Source organism: Pecten maximus, chromosome 10, assembly GCF_902652985.1.
Source record: "Pecten maximus chromosome 10, xPecMax1.1, whole genome shotgun sequence".
In the NCBI taxonomy this organism is placed as follows: domain Eukaryota; kingdom Metazoa; phylum Mollusca; class Bivalvia; order Pectinida; family Pectinidae; genus Pecten; species Pecten maximus.
Genome location: NC_047024.1, coordinates 29,233,844 through 29,251,268, shown reverse-complemented (window position 1 = coordinate 29,251,268; position 17,425 = coordinate 29,233,844). Strand labels below are relative to the sequence as shown.

The following is a 17,425-nucleotide window of genomic DNA, read 5'->3' as shown; positions in this document are numbered from 1 at the left end:
TCAAAACAGTTGCATTTCTATTAAAATTGCGTTAATGCTTTTCTTGTTATGTTATGTTCTCTCTAAGTTAGGAAAATATGTGACTAGGTTTGATCAACGGCCATTCACATATATGGTCATATCCGGTCTCGCAAAGGATAATAATTTATGAAACGAATACTGACGATTGCAGATTAGTTGAATGAGCCAATCATGCAGAATGAAGCAAAGGTACAGACATTATTTGATAAGTTGTCTATCTGATTTTCAGAGCTTGACCCAGAGTGCTTAGAAACAATCAATAAAAGGATATACCATATAAGTTACCATTTAAAGTGTAACGTGTTGATCTAACAAAAGAAACATATGATGCATTACTAGGTTGTTGGCATGTGTGTCCATTCCGCTCACATTTCATATTTTCTTGTCAATTTATCAAGCAAACTCGCGACCCCTTTATTGTCAAAGAAAAACAAGATAACATGGATTTGATATTACATGTCGTGTATTCTTTTTGACAATACAAATAACTCTCTGTCTCTTTCTCTCTAAATCCTATTTCTAAGATCCTAAATATAAAGTCTGAGAAATATATTCTCAATATCTCTCAAGACCAAGTGATATAATAATTTTTGAATATCAAAATTTAAGATGGTCACCATTCGGCCATTTTGCGCGTTAGATCAGACTCAATATTGAACGGCCACAATTATGGACATATGGAGTTTCAGAAAAATCAGTAGCTCTCTAGTAATAGCGATACGTGTAACAACTTAAACTGTCAAAACCCAAGATAAAGTTGTTGGCTGTCGGCCATTTTGTTTCCAATTAACCTCAAAGATAAATTGGCACAACTAGGTACCTAAATCACTCTAGTGTCCTCAAGAAATAGCGGTAACAAGAATTGTCTACAGACGGAAGCACCACGGACCATGAGCGAAAGGTATTTTGAATGATCATCTGATGATGGTGGCCAAAACCCATAAAAGGTATAGACAATTGGGACATTATGTCAAATTCTTGGAATTGTACAATGCAAACGGATGCAGTCTTACTAAACCAAGTTGATATAGAAGCGATGATTGCCACAATGCTAAACAAACATGTACAAATCAACTTCAAATTAACAGACATTTAAAAGGCACATCACATCATCTTTGATCCATTGTACTGAATGACCCAATGCGCGGAAGGATCCGAAAGAGACACTACTCGTCCTTCTATCCATCCAAACCAAGTGTCCGACATGGTCATAAAATGAAGTGGCCACCGTCTAGTGGACTAACATGTACATGGAGTCATTGTCTTGTACATTAAAGATGTTCCATTCGCCTTCTCTGCCTGGCTTCCCACACTTTATATCCACCCACTTCTTATTGCCTTCCCTCATTACAACATACTTATTGTCCTGATTTTGGGGACAGATATAATAACACGACGAAACTTCCTTTTTCAATAGCACGAAGTTGTGTTTGGTCTTGTCCAGAGGTTTCTCTAAAGAGGATTTCAAGGATCGAAGACATATTGCTGGTGATGTGTCGTGTGTTGCAAACCAATTCATCCATTTCATTGTTCTCATGGCTATCGGTACCTTATCTAAGTTTTCCAGAGCTGGCAAATCTTTGCAATCTTCCATGAATTTGAAGGTGAACGGCCAGCGGTCAGGATCAAAGAAAGAAGCAAACCGGACATGTTTTTGATTAGGAAGTACCAGGGATTTTACCAGGTTCCTGTCCCGCTCATGTTCGCCTTTAAGACCTGCTCTGACACCCTCTGCTAGACAGCCAGAATGTCCTGAAGATGTCAGAAGAGCATAGAACTCCAACATGACGGCGTCACGTAGAATCGCCAGGTGACAGTACATGTCGATGTACTTGAGGACTCGTTCAGTGTACGTGGATACCGCTTCTTCAGATTGTGCTTTTGGCTGGTTTTCCATCAACGATGAGATCCTTGATTCTATTTTTCCTAGCGTTTTGATACCGGCTTTTATGTCTATCATTTGTATTAAATCAGAAATGTCGCTTCTACTTGGACTTTTGTCCGAATCAGAACATGCACCTATAATGACGTTGTGCGCAAAGGAAAACACTCGACACGTGCTATCAACATTGCTTTTGATCATGGCATCTCCGTGAGAATCAAGGGTGTCCGAAATTACCTTAGTCAACATAGCAATGGCGTTTCCCTTCTGAATCCCATCCAGACCACTCACAGCACAAGATGAAGTAACTTGACCCACAAATAAAACGGAGCTAACAAACTGAGCAAACTCCCTGGCGGGTGTTTCAAAAATGACAACCAAGTCGCGAATGGCAGACACAACGGCGATTAAACCACGGCACTTGTTTACCGGGTTCGGATCAAGCATATCCTTAACACCAAGTCCTATACGGCCAAATTTGGTGAGAAGTGTACGAAAGTTTCCTCCGTTCTTAGACGCATTATCCAATATTTGAGCCAAAGTATCCGTGATATTTTCTTTGCCCAGATCCTTTCCGATCTCTTTGAGTTTGACCAACACTGCTTCTGCCTCCGTCATGGTGAATTCGTTATTTTCTGAAAAAAAGTGAGAACTGAACTTTAAATATAAACTTTCAACTTATATATATATATACATTTGCTCTACATTGTCTTTATATAACACTGCCAAGGCCAGTTCCGTGTTATGACCCATAACACGGGCGTAGTGATATGTAAAATGCATGTTAGTAATAAACCTAGCTTTCTGACGTCGTTTTTGAAAAAAAAAGGTGAGCGCGGCCGAATAGTTCTTATCAATGTCAGAAAATAACATAAAATGCGAATTACATATGTTACTTGATTAAATTTCGGAAATTATATCAGTGTACTTGTGATTTTTTTCAGGCACTCGTTTCTTTGCAGGGAAAACCACGAGACAAAATTCCGTGGGCAGTTCCATCGGCTGTTCTACTTGTTGTACAGACATCGAAATATTTTAATTAAAAGGTTACGTGCAAACGAAAATATGGTTGTTAAAAATATGAAAAATGTATACGTAACTACATGTATAAGCCTGTTCCGTTTTATAGGACCACAACACGTAACAGAATGTTGATATAGTGTTTAAATATATACACGTGGTAATTGTCCTTTTAATATGGCTAGCTGTGTTTGACGGAAATATCGAGGCAAATTCAACACAGACCTACAATTCAGTTTAATAAAGCCCAGTTAATTAACACACCAATAACTCCAGTTATGCTGTCTTATGTGGATTTATTTTACAATACAGTAAGTGTATGTAATTATGTGGAAGATAAATCTTACAGATAAACAAATATCTAACCTTTATTTCTCCCAAATCGAAAAACGAAAGTAAAACAATTCAGTCTCACATTTCGCTGATACATCCCTTAATATAACGCCCCTTATCACATACAATGTATCATTATGTATTGTTAAAACATTAAATTCCACAATAAAGATTGTGATGAATTTATCTAATCTTGGGATAGGGGTCATGAGGTGCTGAACTATCTCGTGTGGTTTGAAATCAATACGCTTATATTACAGTCTACTAGTCAAAAACAGGTCTACTCTACCAGTCAAGGAACTCGCCGATCGCGAGGCTTAGAACGAATAGTGTTCATACCCTGCCTACACTGCTTGACGACGACCATCCGTCTGAAATTGTCCGTCTGCCGTCCAGAGCTACGTAATCGTAGCTAGCCGAGGCTCTAACATAACATGAAGATCATATAACCATACGGAATATAGATAAGTATTGGTACAATAGGTACAATATACGATTATGTACAAATATCTCAAGTATTTCCTACCAGGTTTTACCTGTGTCCCAGGTGGTTATTTATCCTGACAGGAAGCCTCTGGTGTTATGCATATAAATGCGCATGGCAGGAACTTTCCCGAGAATTCTTGTCAGCTCTCCAAATATCATCTGACTGAGCCAAAACAAACAATCACACAGCACAGTACATCGATCGTAGAGATAAAGTTAGCACTCATTACAACATCGTACGTCGTGTTTTAGAAACTCTACTGTGTGGTGCTCGTGCCACAGCATGACGCCGGTCGTTACGATAACATATACGTATGTAGCCTTGGGTTTAGACTGTCCACTAGCCCCAAATAAGCTTTTTTTGCGCACTCGTGAAAAATATCAAAATATCAGCCCCACTCGTGAAATATATTTGGTATTACTGAAGACACTGTTAGATTTCCTCTATTTATCTTTGGGTGTTATGAGGGAAAAAACAATGTTGATAATTCAGCTATTTTAGTAATGAAGCAATATTTATACAGAACAAGATGCCAGGAAAAAGAGTCAGTCTTTATCGGCTTTGAAAATCTATATTAAAGAATATCACACTCTAAGATATATTGCTACTGGCAGAGGGGAAAATTATATTGCAATCTTTAATAATGACTGGAAAAATGGGAAAGATTACTTGTCTCTACATCAATTACTTCAATTTTTAGTGGATTCATTCTATTTTCAGAATTGTGTGTGATGCTAGTATATGCTTTTAATGCAGTTCCACTACATAAGCTTGTTTACCGGATGATGAGTTCCTGTATTCTTTTGGAATATGACCAGGGGCGTAGCTTCCTATACGCATAATTTTCAAAAAAAAAAAAAAAAAATCCTGATGCTAAAATAATCCTGAGGCTTTGATTGTCATTGTTTTTTTTTCTTTTTGTTTTGTGTTTTGATAGAATACTGAGTATTGAGAAAGTAAACACGTATCCCCCTCCAATAACCCCACCAACAAGCCAAAAACACTCCCATACCACCCCCGCCCTCTCATCGCGCTTCAGTTGGTACCTTCGGCACCACATCTGCGTACACATCAAAACAGGTCTAGCTACGCCACTGATGACAGCAGAGTTTTTCTGTAAGTTTTTTTTTTGCCTTTTTCTGCCTTGCTTGAGGATTTTCCATTCTCTGTTAATATATTTAACCTTCTCAAATCTGTCCCCAGTTTATGCTTGATTGCCTATAGTGATCATTTCTTATAATTTTTCTAAGTGAGATAGGACGTGGGTTTTTTTCAGAAAGAGTTATTGCCCTTTGTTAATTCTTAAAGTCCCTGGCAATATCAGTGTTATTACAACAATAAAAAATAAGAGACAGTACCCATAAAAATAAGTAGATTTATTTTTTTTCTTTATGAAATACTTCATAGTCCATTGTTATATCCTCGTGTACCCTTCTCCCTCTTATTTAACTACTCATTCTTTGCGCTGATTCTATTCTACTTTTTATTTAATAAACATTTTCACGTAAAAAAGTTCTATTGCTCTCATTCTTTCTTTCTTATAAACAGTACTGTACTAACTTAGATCTAGACATCATTAATATAATTTAACTAATGACAGATTGGAACGACTGTGTGTAGTCTATACATGTATGGAAAAAAATGAATTATAAATATATCTACTGTTAAAAAATCTTGAAAAACTAAAAAGATACACCCTATAGGTCTAAGCTCTAACAAACGTTTGATATTAGTAAAACCAGAGACTTGTATATCAGTGGTATATATATATACGTCTCTGGTAAAACGCTAACCAAAATTATAAATATACGCGCCTAAAATTCTGGCAACCTATTTCCGGTGCGTTCGCTCCAATTTAATTATCAACATCCGGTACGTACATGTACTCTTTTCCGGTACACGATGCATTCTGCAGTCTCGTTGCTCATCTGCAGCAGGATTTCCCTGACATAAATAGCTTCGCCGTCGGAATGCTGTTTTGACATTTCTTTTCCAACGATTACCGGGTAAGTTAGTTATTTTTGCAGTCAATACTGATGTCATGTGCTAGCCTCTTGAAGAAACGATACCGTAATTGCTCTTAGGCTAGGACCTGTGCTCTAACGTAAACAGCTAGCAAATGTTAACACCAACCATGCATTCTGTAGTAACTAGTTTCGTTGTGCGGACAAACATTTGGTACTTTTGATTTTACACTCTAGTCTGGACAAGACAATCTGAATTGTCAATTGTTTTCGGCTGCAAAATTATAAGTAAGAAATTTCTTGCTAACTTTATCATATTACACATCATCAGGTCATATAATACACCACAGGTGCCTGACTCGTTTTATAAAATAATAACACATAGAGTACATATAAATGAGTATTATATGTACTCTTATGTGTTATTATTTTATAAAACGAGTCAGGCACCTGTGAATACACATGGCCTTTGACAGACCTGATGGAAGTCATTTGAGTTTTTACGTTGATTTCGGTACTGGCTATAGGTATAATAAAATATCTCTATTAATTTGATACCAGATTTTTGTAATTCAAATTGAAACATCTAGTATATTTCCCCCAATAAAAAAAAAACAAAAAAAAACAACAACATATATCCTTGAAAATTAAAGATCAGATATCTTTCTTAAAAATACATATGTAACAGAGCGCAGGATTAATTAAAATTTAAATCACTGCCTCCGCTAGGGATCAAACCCGGGACCTCTGGCTTACTAGTCTTATACTCAACCGATCGAGCTAAAGAGAAGATCTCTCTAGCCGAGCGGTATATTGCGGCTAGTATTTATCAGGGTTACATACTCCCCCTCCAGGAAAGAACTCGTCCTTGAGTTTCCAGAGGTAACAGCGATGTTTGTGGAGTAAGGCTGAGTATTTTTCCCGCGTCCCTACATGGGTGCCAATGTAACAGAGTGCAGGATTAATTAAATTTAAATCACTGCCTCCGCTAGGGATCGAACCCGGGACCTCTGGTTTACTAGTCTTATACTCAACCGATCGAGCTAAAGCAAAGATCTCTCTAGCCGAGCGGTATATTGCGGCTAGTATTTACCAGGGTTACACATATCTCTATTTCAAGTATATATATTTTCCATGAAATACAGATATATGTTAATGAAAAATATAGATATATATATCTTTCTTTCAAATACATGGCTAGTCATATGAGTAAATAATTCAGATATCTGTATTTTGAATACAGATATACAGATATACATTTTGTATTTTCTTTTTCTGAGATAAATAAGGGTATATCTTTTTGAAATATATTGTGATGGGGACAAGATCACCAGTACAGATATCTCTAATTTAAGTAAAGATATCTGTGATTTGAATACATGTCTAGTTCAAACACAGATATATATGTATTTTGTCAGAAAAAGATATATCTGAAACTGTGTTTAGAATACAGATATCTCAATTAGATAGGTAAAAATCAGCTTGCCAAATGTGCCTTGATCAAATATGTTTTTGCATTACATATCAGGAATGAAATTAATTGTTTTGAATTTTTATCTTAGTTTTAGGAGTTTAACTGACTCACGATGACGTTGACTGGAAAACAGATTGTAGTATTGGCCAACCTGTATCTGAGTTATGCTCTCTATGTCTATGTGCGGAGGTCATTCTCGTTTGCAATGCCTACAGTATCTGAGACAGCCAGTCTTGACAAGAGTCAATTAGGTAAGTAAAAATCCGACTTAATTTTCCTAAACATGAAATATTAAAAACATTGTGGGATTTTATTGGAAATTCATTATTGTAGCAGAACTGGACTGATGTGATCACTGATGTCCATATGTACATTGACAAGAAAAATGAAATAACTAATACCACATGAACTTGTGGCCACGAAATTTAGATAGATGTTCTAATCAATATAAGCTTCGTAGCTTATTGATTAGAACATCTGTCTAAATTTCGTGTGCATGTACATAATTATACTGGTAAAAATGGCAAACAACTGATTTTACATTCATCTTAGCTGTGAAAATGTAACCTTGGAGGACAGACAGACAGTCGGGATTTCTGATATGAGGACGAACAAGACAGATCTAGGCTGTGTACGAAAAATTTGCACTATAATGTAACTTTCTCTCTCCAACATTAAATTCTTTGTCCTATATACCATTTTGTATAACTATATTTAAAGAATGTCATATTCAGTGTAATATTAAATACGTTATATAATCTAATTTGCTATGCTAAGCAAGTCATATAACATATTCTTTGACTTGTGAACCCCACATCACCTTTGCACAAGTGTCAGATTATATTTCATACATTTCACTGTATTTCCCTATAATAATATGCATGAATCTCAAATTCATGCTCATCATATATGGCAAATCATGTGATATTATTTATTTATAACTTATCTTAGTATTACATGTATGCATGTGTCAAGCCATGTTTATAGCAGGGGAATATTGCATGGAAAAACAAGTCATGATAGATATACATAAACAATTTTCACTATCAGTAATAAATCTATGTGCGAGTCATTTTCCTCAAATTTGTTGGGGGGAATAGAAATTCTGCAAGTATTGGAAAAAAATAGAATAATCTAATTTAAACAGAACTGACTCATCAACACTATATTATTGTGGATTTGTCACTGCACTATATGTGTTTATATGAAAGAAATGTCACTTAGTTGAATAGTAATTTAGATACATCAACACAACCTTATATGATTTGAATCACCTATGTATAATTGTATATTTATATATCAAGACTCTGTTTCAGCTACAGATGATCTCTCCAATGACAGATATCTCATGTTTCCTGGCTTTGTTTTCATTTGTAAGACTTTTAAACATCTTTCTCTATCAGGGATGATCCTAAGTAGTCAGTCACTTGCCTATACCATCAGTAAGTTTGCCTGTGGTATTCTTGCGGATGTTGTCAGCCCAAATGTGTTGCTATCAGGTGGCCTGATTTTCTCCGGATTAACAGCAATATGTTTCACAAGTGAGTAATTGTACTTAATTTAATCAACTTAAATTTGAAATTACTATAACAGAAATTTTACAGACAACATATTCAATATTTTCTGAATCTGAGTGAAATATTTTACCTGTACCTGTGCCCATGCATAAATAAAACAGTGTGTACCAAAGTAACCGTAAATAAATAAAAACTATTCTTATAGACAATAAGTCATATAATACTTCACAACTACTTACTAGATAACTTGCAGAAAGCAACATGATTTAAAGAGAATTTTAGTTCTATTAAAGAACCTTTTATTTTGAATTTTGGGTACGTCTGATGATTAGTTACACTTATAAGGATAATGAAATGTCTGAATAATTATATATATTAATGCTTTGTGTAGATAACACTGTTATTTTTACTACAATATAATAAATTATTTTACCTCATTTATCTGCTAATAGGCCCCTGTCCACAAATACCCCTTTTTCATTAGTAAGCTTACAATTTTATATGGCTCACAAATAAGCCCACTCAAGCTTTAATGCTAACCTTTTATACTAGGGGAGGAGGCTTATTTGAGGGTAAATACAGTACATTTGTACATTATTTTTGTTTCATATATATTTCCAGCAACAACGTCTGCTGTGATGTTGAGTGGTATATGGTTTATGAATGGACTTGCCCAGGGACCAGGCTGGCCAGCTATAGCCATCAGTCTTAAACATGTAAATACAGATTATCTGAAATTTTAATTTTGTGTTTTATCATGTTGATACCAGTGAATGATTTTGAACTACTTTCAAAATAGTAAGATGCATAAAACATTAAAAAAATCTTAAATTATTAAGAACTATGATGCCTATAGGGAAATATGATACCTGTTTGATTATAGGAATGTAACAAACACATGCTTGTCTATTCTGACATTCAGGTATTTTTTATTGTTAATGCGGTGCACGGCTTCTGATTAATCATCAAAACAATCGTGCTGGTAAACCATGCAACTTGTTTTAAGCAATTTACTAGCTGAGAGAACTGATGTTAAGCATGGTAGCAAAAAGAGAAGAACATGTTTTAAGATAATTAGTGTTTTATAAGATTGTAGAAGTACCTTATATTGTTTGAAATGTCATTTATCTACTGGTTCCTAAATTAAGTGGTTAGTTCGACTTTGTTGATTGATTAATGAAATATAATCAATAATGAAATGTGTATGATGGGTTTTGAATCATTGAGATTCTTATCTACTAGTCCAGAGTTACTCCCCTTTGTTTTTCACTTTATCAGATGGTACAGCAGTAAGATTAACAATGGGTGGAGTCCAGGATTGAATTATACATCACACATTCTAAAATGGTTCACTGAAATACAATGATATTATGTATTAGCAGGTAATGCAAGGGAGATAATTCTTCATACAAATTTAAATTTATGTCTTTAGTTGTGTGCCCCAGAACAGTTTGGGTCAGCCTGGAGTGTGGTGTCAACGTCCATGAATGTGGCCGGAATGATTGGGCCTCTGCTGACCACAGTGTTGATTGCCTGGTCTAGTTGGCAGCAATGTATACAACTAGCAGGTAATGTATGTTATTCACTAGTAGTTAGATATATATATATATTGGTGTGGTGTATACTACATAGTGTTGAGATATATGTATTACAACTGCTACACTCATTGTATTACAACTGCTACACTCATTGTATTACAACTGCTACACTCATTGTATTACAACTGCTACACTCGGATGTTTTCACAAAATAGCCACCAGGAACACCTATGTTATGGTCTTTATTTTGTAATTTGATATTTTGTGAATTCAATAATTTCTTTTCAATATACAGCTTCATAATTAATTTGCAGCTTACACTTTGAGTGCTTTGAATAAACTACAATTACCCGGTAAACAATTTGAAAAAAAGTTAAAGTCAAAGTTAAAGAAATATAAGAGTTTGTTCAACTTAAAAGTTTGTTTAATAAAAAATATGATTTCTTTTATAACTTAAACTTAGAAATTTTAATGTTAATTGTCTTTTTAAATACTCTGTGTTACATCTGGATACCCATGCATCCAGACATCAACATATAATCTGCCTTATGGTTGCGGTTGCTCCATATAAATTTTTTTTTAGGCAAATCAAAAAAAAAAAAAAAAAAAAAAAAAACGGATCTTATTCAGTTTGATAAATGCCAAAAATGTCAAATAGAAAGTACAATTTATTTTCTTTTTCTCAGATTTTCAAGTTTAGTAAGTACTGTTTTTCGCCTACATATATCTGAATAGCCACTTCACATACTGTATATCCAAATCTATACCTCTGTACATGTGTCTGTGCTGTATTGAAGAGTGTGATGAAGTGTATACAGTCACCACAACCAGAAGCAGTGTTGTTCAAACCTACACATCAATAAATGTCTTAATGATACTTTCAAAATGAAAGACCGGATTGGCCCTATAAAAATATTATTTTAACCATAAATCTTAAACAAAAACTCTTTTTAAGCTGCAAAAAATTCTTAAGCAGATCTTTTATTACAAAAAAATTTGGTGGCAAAAAGAACAAGATTGGACTATATCATTTCCTTTCAAAGTAAAACCCTACATATTTATTTGTTACACCAGATCTAATTTCTATCATTTTGCAAGACCTAATATCATAAACAGCCTTTGTTTGTGTGTTAAACCATATTTCTTTTACTTCCCAGTAATTTTAAGTCTTATCACAACAGACTTACATATTTTAAGATTTAGGCTCACCACATCACTTGATCAGCCATTTCTTCTTATGAATGAATAGAAATAGTCCAGCTGAATGTACCATATATGCATTTAGTACATGTATGTAACAAAGAAAATTACAAAAAAAAAATAGCAAGTTGTCTCCCTTGGTTGTTCAATACTCATTTTCTTAGAAACACAACTTTATATTGTTATAGCCATTATTAACAAAAACTAGTATTATACAATTGCTTTTTACCAGGTTCTGACACTGATGAGAAACCTTAAAGAAATAAATGATTTATTTGATGGTTTATCAAAGAATATAGGTCATAATATATTAATCATATACATGTATTCATGGTAAAACTTTTTTTTTCTTTTTTTCACCTGCAGGAATCATTTCAATTGTTTTTGGATGTATTACATTCTTCTTGGTGCAGACCAAATCTGATAGCCATCCCACAAAACCTATGGCTTCTAACCATGACAAGTCATCAACAGGTGGAGGTAAGTCATGGCCATATACCCCACAACCCCAACATCACTAATGCATGACAACACATTCAAAGTTAATTAATGTCATGTCTGATCTGTAATTTCTCCATTTTTATAGCGGGTTCCAACATTCTGACCCATCACCTGAATATTTAATTAAACTGACTGTAATCACGTGTTAAATTCCCAACTTCTGACCACTTGCCTGGGATCAGTTTCCTATCAGATGACTGGTCAGAATTTTGGAAGGTGCAAAGATGTGACTGGACAGAATTTTGGAATCTGTGATTAAGAAATGGGTCAAAATTTTGAACTTCGGATTAACGGCTGGACATTATTTTGGAACCTTTGATTAGATGATGGGACAGAATTTTGGAACATGTGGTCATGGTCTGTTTTAATGGACTAGCTTTTAAGTATTTAGTCTATGGTAACTAATTAGATAAAATTTGTGATGATTAACTTCACAATGACAGAATGTTTATAACAAGAATTTGCAGACACGAGAGTAACTCGTATTCAGGATGGTGAATGTATACTTTAATGATTACCTGTAATTCATTAATGAGGATACTGAACGCTTGTTTTAGAATAAATGTTAAGAGCCAGTCTTACCATGCTTGTATAACTGCATATTCACATTTCATTTCTGTTATCCACAGATAAACCCCTGTCTACCAATAAGCTTCTTCATTTTTCTGAATCATCAATAATAGAATAGTAAGGTCAAAGTGGTTCAAGAAAAAGCCCTCACCAAACTATAATCCTTTACACTAGGGGAGGGGGACTTATACAATAAATACAGTATTACACTAGGGGAGGGGGACTTATACAATAAATACAATATTACACTAGGGGAGGGGGACTTATAAAATAAATACAGTATTACACTAGGGGAGGGGGACTTATAAAATAAATACAGTATTACACTAGGGGAGGGGGACTTATAGAATAAATACAGTATTACACTAGGGGAGGGGGACTTATAAAATAAATACAATATTACACTAGGGGAGGGGGACTTATAAAATAAATACAGTATTACACTAGGGGAGGGGGACTTATAAAATAAATACAGTATTACACTAGGGGAGGGGGACTTATAAAATAAATACAGTATTACACTAGGGGAGGGGGACTTATAAAATAAATACAATATTACACAAGGGGAGGGGGACTTATAAAATAAATACAGTATTACACTAGGGGAGGGGGACTTATAAAATAAATACAATATTACACAAGGGGAGGGGGACTTATAAAATAAATACAATATTACACAAGGGGAGGGGCTTATTTAATGATAAATAAATATGCAATGTAAAGTATTACACTAGGCCCAATTATAGGGCAGGGGCTTATTTGATGATAGATACAGTATTAAGTAAATACAGTATTACACTAGGGTAGGGGGTTATTTGATGATAAATACAGTATTACACTTGGGGAGAGGGCTTATTTGATAATAAATAAATTATTTGATGATAAATACAGTATTACACTAGGGGAGAGGGTTTATTTGACGGTATGTAAATGCAATATAAAGATATGATCACTTGTATTGTACGTATATTACAGACGAGGACCTATCACGATGGCAGCTTCTGTTCCTACCAGGTTTCCTGGGAGTTTGTCTGAGTATGTTGGCTACATCTGTTGTCCAGTATGGCACGGTGAACTGGACACAACTTTACATGGTCCAGGAGAAGGGACTTACACCACTGTTAGGTAAATCTCAGTGCTGATAAGTGTTAGAAACTTATCCTTCTCAAGGAGTGACTCCTAAAGTAAAGAAATTCTATGCTTGGTAGGTTAAAAAGAAGACGTACTAGCTTAATATATACCATGATATGATTTGAATAATTCTCACAATTGGTCACTTTTTAACAAGCTTTGTCATTTAAGAATACATTTTTGTATTTCTCTGTTAAGATTTAAAATATAAAAGAATTGTATCACCATCAGAGCGTTTTTTGGGATGTGGAACATGAATTGATCTGTAACTTCGGGAAAAGGATTGGCTCTAAGGGCTGGGCCGGTCGGGCTGGAGTACGAAGCGGGGCTGGGATGGGCACGGGCTGCGCGAGGCCTCACAGTCGAGCTCGGACCGCTGTCTTAACCATCCCGGCAACTAACAGCCAACTTAGTGTCTAAGTGCACTAGTCGAGGTAGTTACTCGAGGTGTTCCGCAAATCCTTTCCTCTGCCCAGCGTCCTGGAATTCATAGTGAAGAAATCCAAAGGAACGTAGGTAATGGCAGGAAACCGACTTCTCGTCCTCGAACTTCTAGCGAAACCTAGTGAGTCGGCCCTCGGCAATTGTGGCATATTTCAAGAAATTCTTACGTATAGATAATTTTTTGTCTGTTTACAGGCAGTACCTTTGTAAGCAGTGAGGAACTTGGAGGAATTGTTGGGTCTTGTGTTGCTGGATTTTTGTCAGACTTTCTTATCTCTAAGGTACTGTTATTTTACATCAAAAACTACAGTAGTAAACAGAAAATAAGGCAACTGAGTATCAGTGTATATTTCTTGAAGGAGATGTATTGTGTCATTAAATAATACTTTCTTTTTATGTTGCCAATGCAAGAGCATAATAAATTAAATTAATTTCAATGCCTCCACTAGGGATTGAACCTGAGACCTCTGTACTAGTCTTACACTCAAACGATCAAGCTGAAGACAAGATCTCTCTAGCTGAGGGATATTTGCGGCTAGTGTTTACCAGGGTTAAAATATTTTCAAATCAACAATTAATGATACACTTTGAATTCAGATAGAAAATTACCTTATCTACCATATATGCTTAAAAAACCTAACTTAAATAACAATGTTATGTTTGTTGCAGAACCCAGACGTAGCTAGACATTTAATGAGACAGGTTGTAGTAATGTACTTCATGTTGTTCCTGACTGGTGTCCTATATTGGATCACATACAGCTTGTCGTCCTCCACCTCACAGGTAAATCCTCACTAGATCACATACAGCTTGTAGTCCTCCACCTCACAGGAAAATCTTTACTAGATCACATACAGCTTGTCATCCACCACCTCACAGGTAAATCTTCACTAGATCACACACAGCTTGTCATCCACCACCTCACAGGTAAATCTTCACTAGATCACATACTGCTTGTCGTCCTCCACCTCACAGGTAAATCTTTACTAGATCACATACAGCTTGTCGTCCTCCACCTCACAGGTAAATCTTTACTAGATCACACACAGCTTGTCGTCCTCCACCTCACAGGTAAATCTTCACTAGATCACACAGCTTGTCATCCTCCACCTCACAAGTTAATCTTTACTAGATCACATACAGCTTGTCATCCTCCACCTCACAAGTTAATCTTTACTAGATCACATACAGCTTGTCATCCACCACCTCACAGGTAAATCTTTACTAGATCACATACAGCTTGTCATCCACCACCTCACAGGTAAATCTTCACTAGATCACACAGCTTGTCGTCCTCAACCACACAAGTAAATCTTCACTAGATCACACAGCTTGTCGTCCTCCACCTCACAGGTAAATCTTTACTAGATCACATACAGCTTGTCGTCCTCCACCTCACAGATAAATCCTCACTAGATCACACACAGCTTGTCATCCTCCACCTGACAGGTAAATCTTTACTAGATCACATACTGCTTGTCGTCCTCCACATCACAGGTAAATCTTCACTAGATCACATACTGCATGCCCTCAGCTCAGGCACCTGTCAGGTAAATCTCCAGATTTATTCTGAATTTCACATGAACCCATGAAAAATGTCAATATCATTAGCTTCACTTGTGAAATGTAATTGGTATAAAACTGTTAGATACATCCTCTTTATAGTTTTGTCAATACATGTATCTACACCTGTATAGTATCATATTGTTAGAGGATATTTAGTGGTATTGTTTTAAGTGTGAAAGAAATATGTTAATGTATCAATGATGTCGATATTACAGCTGATGGTGACTGTGATGGGATTTTGTGCTGGGTTTGGTGTATATGGCCCTGTAGCTATATTTGGTGTAATAGCTTTGGAAAGTGGACCAGAAAACAAGGCAGGGACTTTACATGCAATATTTGGACTTTTTTCTAATGGTAAGCTTTCATCCAGTGTTACTAATTATGATCAGTCTTGTTTAACATTGTAAAGATTCTAAAAATTGTGAATTGCATCACTCCCTGACCTTATATTTCTCCTTAGGAAGGGACAGAAGTTTACTTTTATATAAATAGAAGACCCATTTTGCTACAGTTTGTATTTTATTATCAGTTAGAAATTCTTCACATTTGTATTTAGTCCTAAGTCTGGGATGCCCTCTTAATGGTATTGAGATATTGACCTGAAAAAAAAAAGAAATGAAATTTTGTCAGCTAAACCCAGCAAATTGATTTCAACCGTATTAAGCTACAAGCTACCTTGGGTCAAGATGGTTAAAATTCTGGGATCTTTCTCCCGAGGATCCCGCAGAGAGAACTTCAAAGTGGGGAATATGCTAATTATTCATATACTGTCTTCTATAGTACTACAAATGCTACAACCAAAACCTGTTAATGTGTTTGAAGGGTTTTGAGGTGTTTTATATTATCTATGATATATTAAATGATTTTATTTGTTTTGAAAAAAATTCAATAATAAGACAGATGTCAGACCATTAAGTCCTATTTTGATTTCTATGCCTACCCTTCTTCTGGAGATTTACGGTTTTGGTTCAAGTCATCATTGAAGAGTACCAGAAGAACAGAGCACTTAACTGATGCAGTTGTATTAATATTTTGGTATTTATTGTAACTGTTACAGAAATGATAAACATTTTTTTGTGTGTACAATCCTATAAATCCGCACAAGGTATCATGTTATTGATATTATGTTTCAGCTGGTGTGTTCATCTCAGGATTGCCTCTTAGCTATATTGCTAAACTCTACGACTGGCAGACAGTGTTTCTTATCCAAAGTACTCTCATCGCCATGACCTTTTTATATTTTCTTCTAAAACTACGAACAATATTTAAATCATCTAATCAAAAGTTGTTTTACATATTTTAGATTTCTTTTTATCTGGTACATATGGTTGATGTTATTGTCCAGGAATTTACGTATACAGTTTGTTACTCGGATATTAAATTGTTATTCAGGTATCTTATTTACACAGAAATTAAATTGTTTTATAAAAGAGGTCGCCTGTTTGTTTTGTATCTCGGCGATATGTCAGACAACTCATAGCTGTATCCGAAACACCTGTATTAGGATAATGTACACGATTGATAAATTAAGATAAAGATTCAATTGTTTACAAGTATGTTTAAAGATACTACATCGCGTGCAAACACTGCTAGTCACAAACATGCATGAAATATCATCCACTGTGAAAAAATATATAATTAACATCAACAAATGAAGGAACAACTATAATAGTTTTTAATAGTTTTTATTTCATCCAAATGCAAAACAAGCATGTAGGGAACAGTACAAACATTTTCGTAATTATCATGACATAGACAAGCATGAGATGGCGGAGGA

The 17,425-nt window shown here is 35.2% G+C and overlaps 2 protein-coding genes across 4 annotated transcripts; one reads left to right on the top strand and one right to left on the bottom strand.

Annotated features, from left to right (window-relative positions):
- Positions 1-466: 466 nt before the first annotated feature.
- On the bottom strand, positions 467-4,045 carry LOC117335812. Of its 3 annotated transcripts, none has more exons than XM_033896016.1 (2): positions 3,783-4,045; positions 467-2,538 (listed from the first exon to the last, which is right to left on the bottom strand). In XM_033896016.1, the coding sequence occupies exon 2, from the start codon at positions 2,519-2,521 to the stop codon at positions 1,253-1,255; it is 1,269 nt and encodes a 422-aa protein (XP_033751907.1). In that variant the 5' UTR covers positions 2,522-2,538; positions 3,783-4,045; the 3' UTR covers positions 467-1,252. The 3 variants fall into 3 exon arrangements, with proteins under 3 accessions (XP_033751907.1, XP_033751906.1, XP_033751905.1); XM_033896015.1 differs by having other exon boundaries at positions 3,793-4,044; XM_033896014.1 differs by lacking the exon at positions 3,783-4,045 and adding an exon at positions 3,596-3,732.
- Positions 4,046-5,592: 1,547 nt separating this feature from the next.
- Positions 5,593-17,081, top strand: LOC117335813 (glucose-6-phosphate exchanger SLC37A4-like). The gene is made up of 11 exons (XM_033896017.1): positions 5,593-5,749; positions 7,270-7,432; positions 8,585-8,722; positions 9,320-9,414; positions 10,131-10,266; positions 11,803-11,916; positions 13,483-13,632; positions 14,278-14,363; positions 14,752-14,865; positions 15,864-16,002; positions 16,782-17,081. Exons 2-11 carry the CDS (start codon positions 7,294-7,296, stop codon positions 16,949-16,951), a joined length of 1,281 nt encoding a protein of 426 aa, XP_033751908.1. The 5' UTR covers positions 5,593-5,749; positions 7,270-7,293; the 3' UTR covers positions 16,952-17,081.
- The last annotated feature ends 344 nt before the right edge of the window (positions 17,082-17,425 follow it).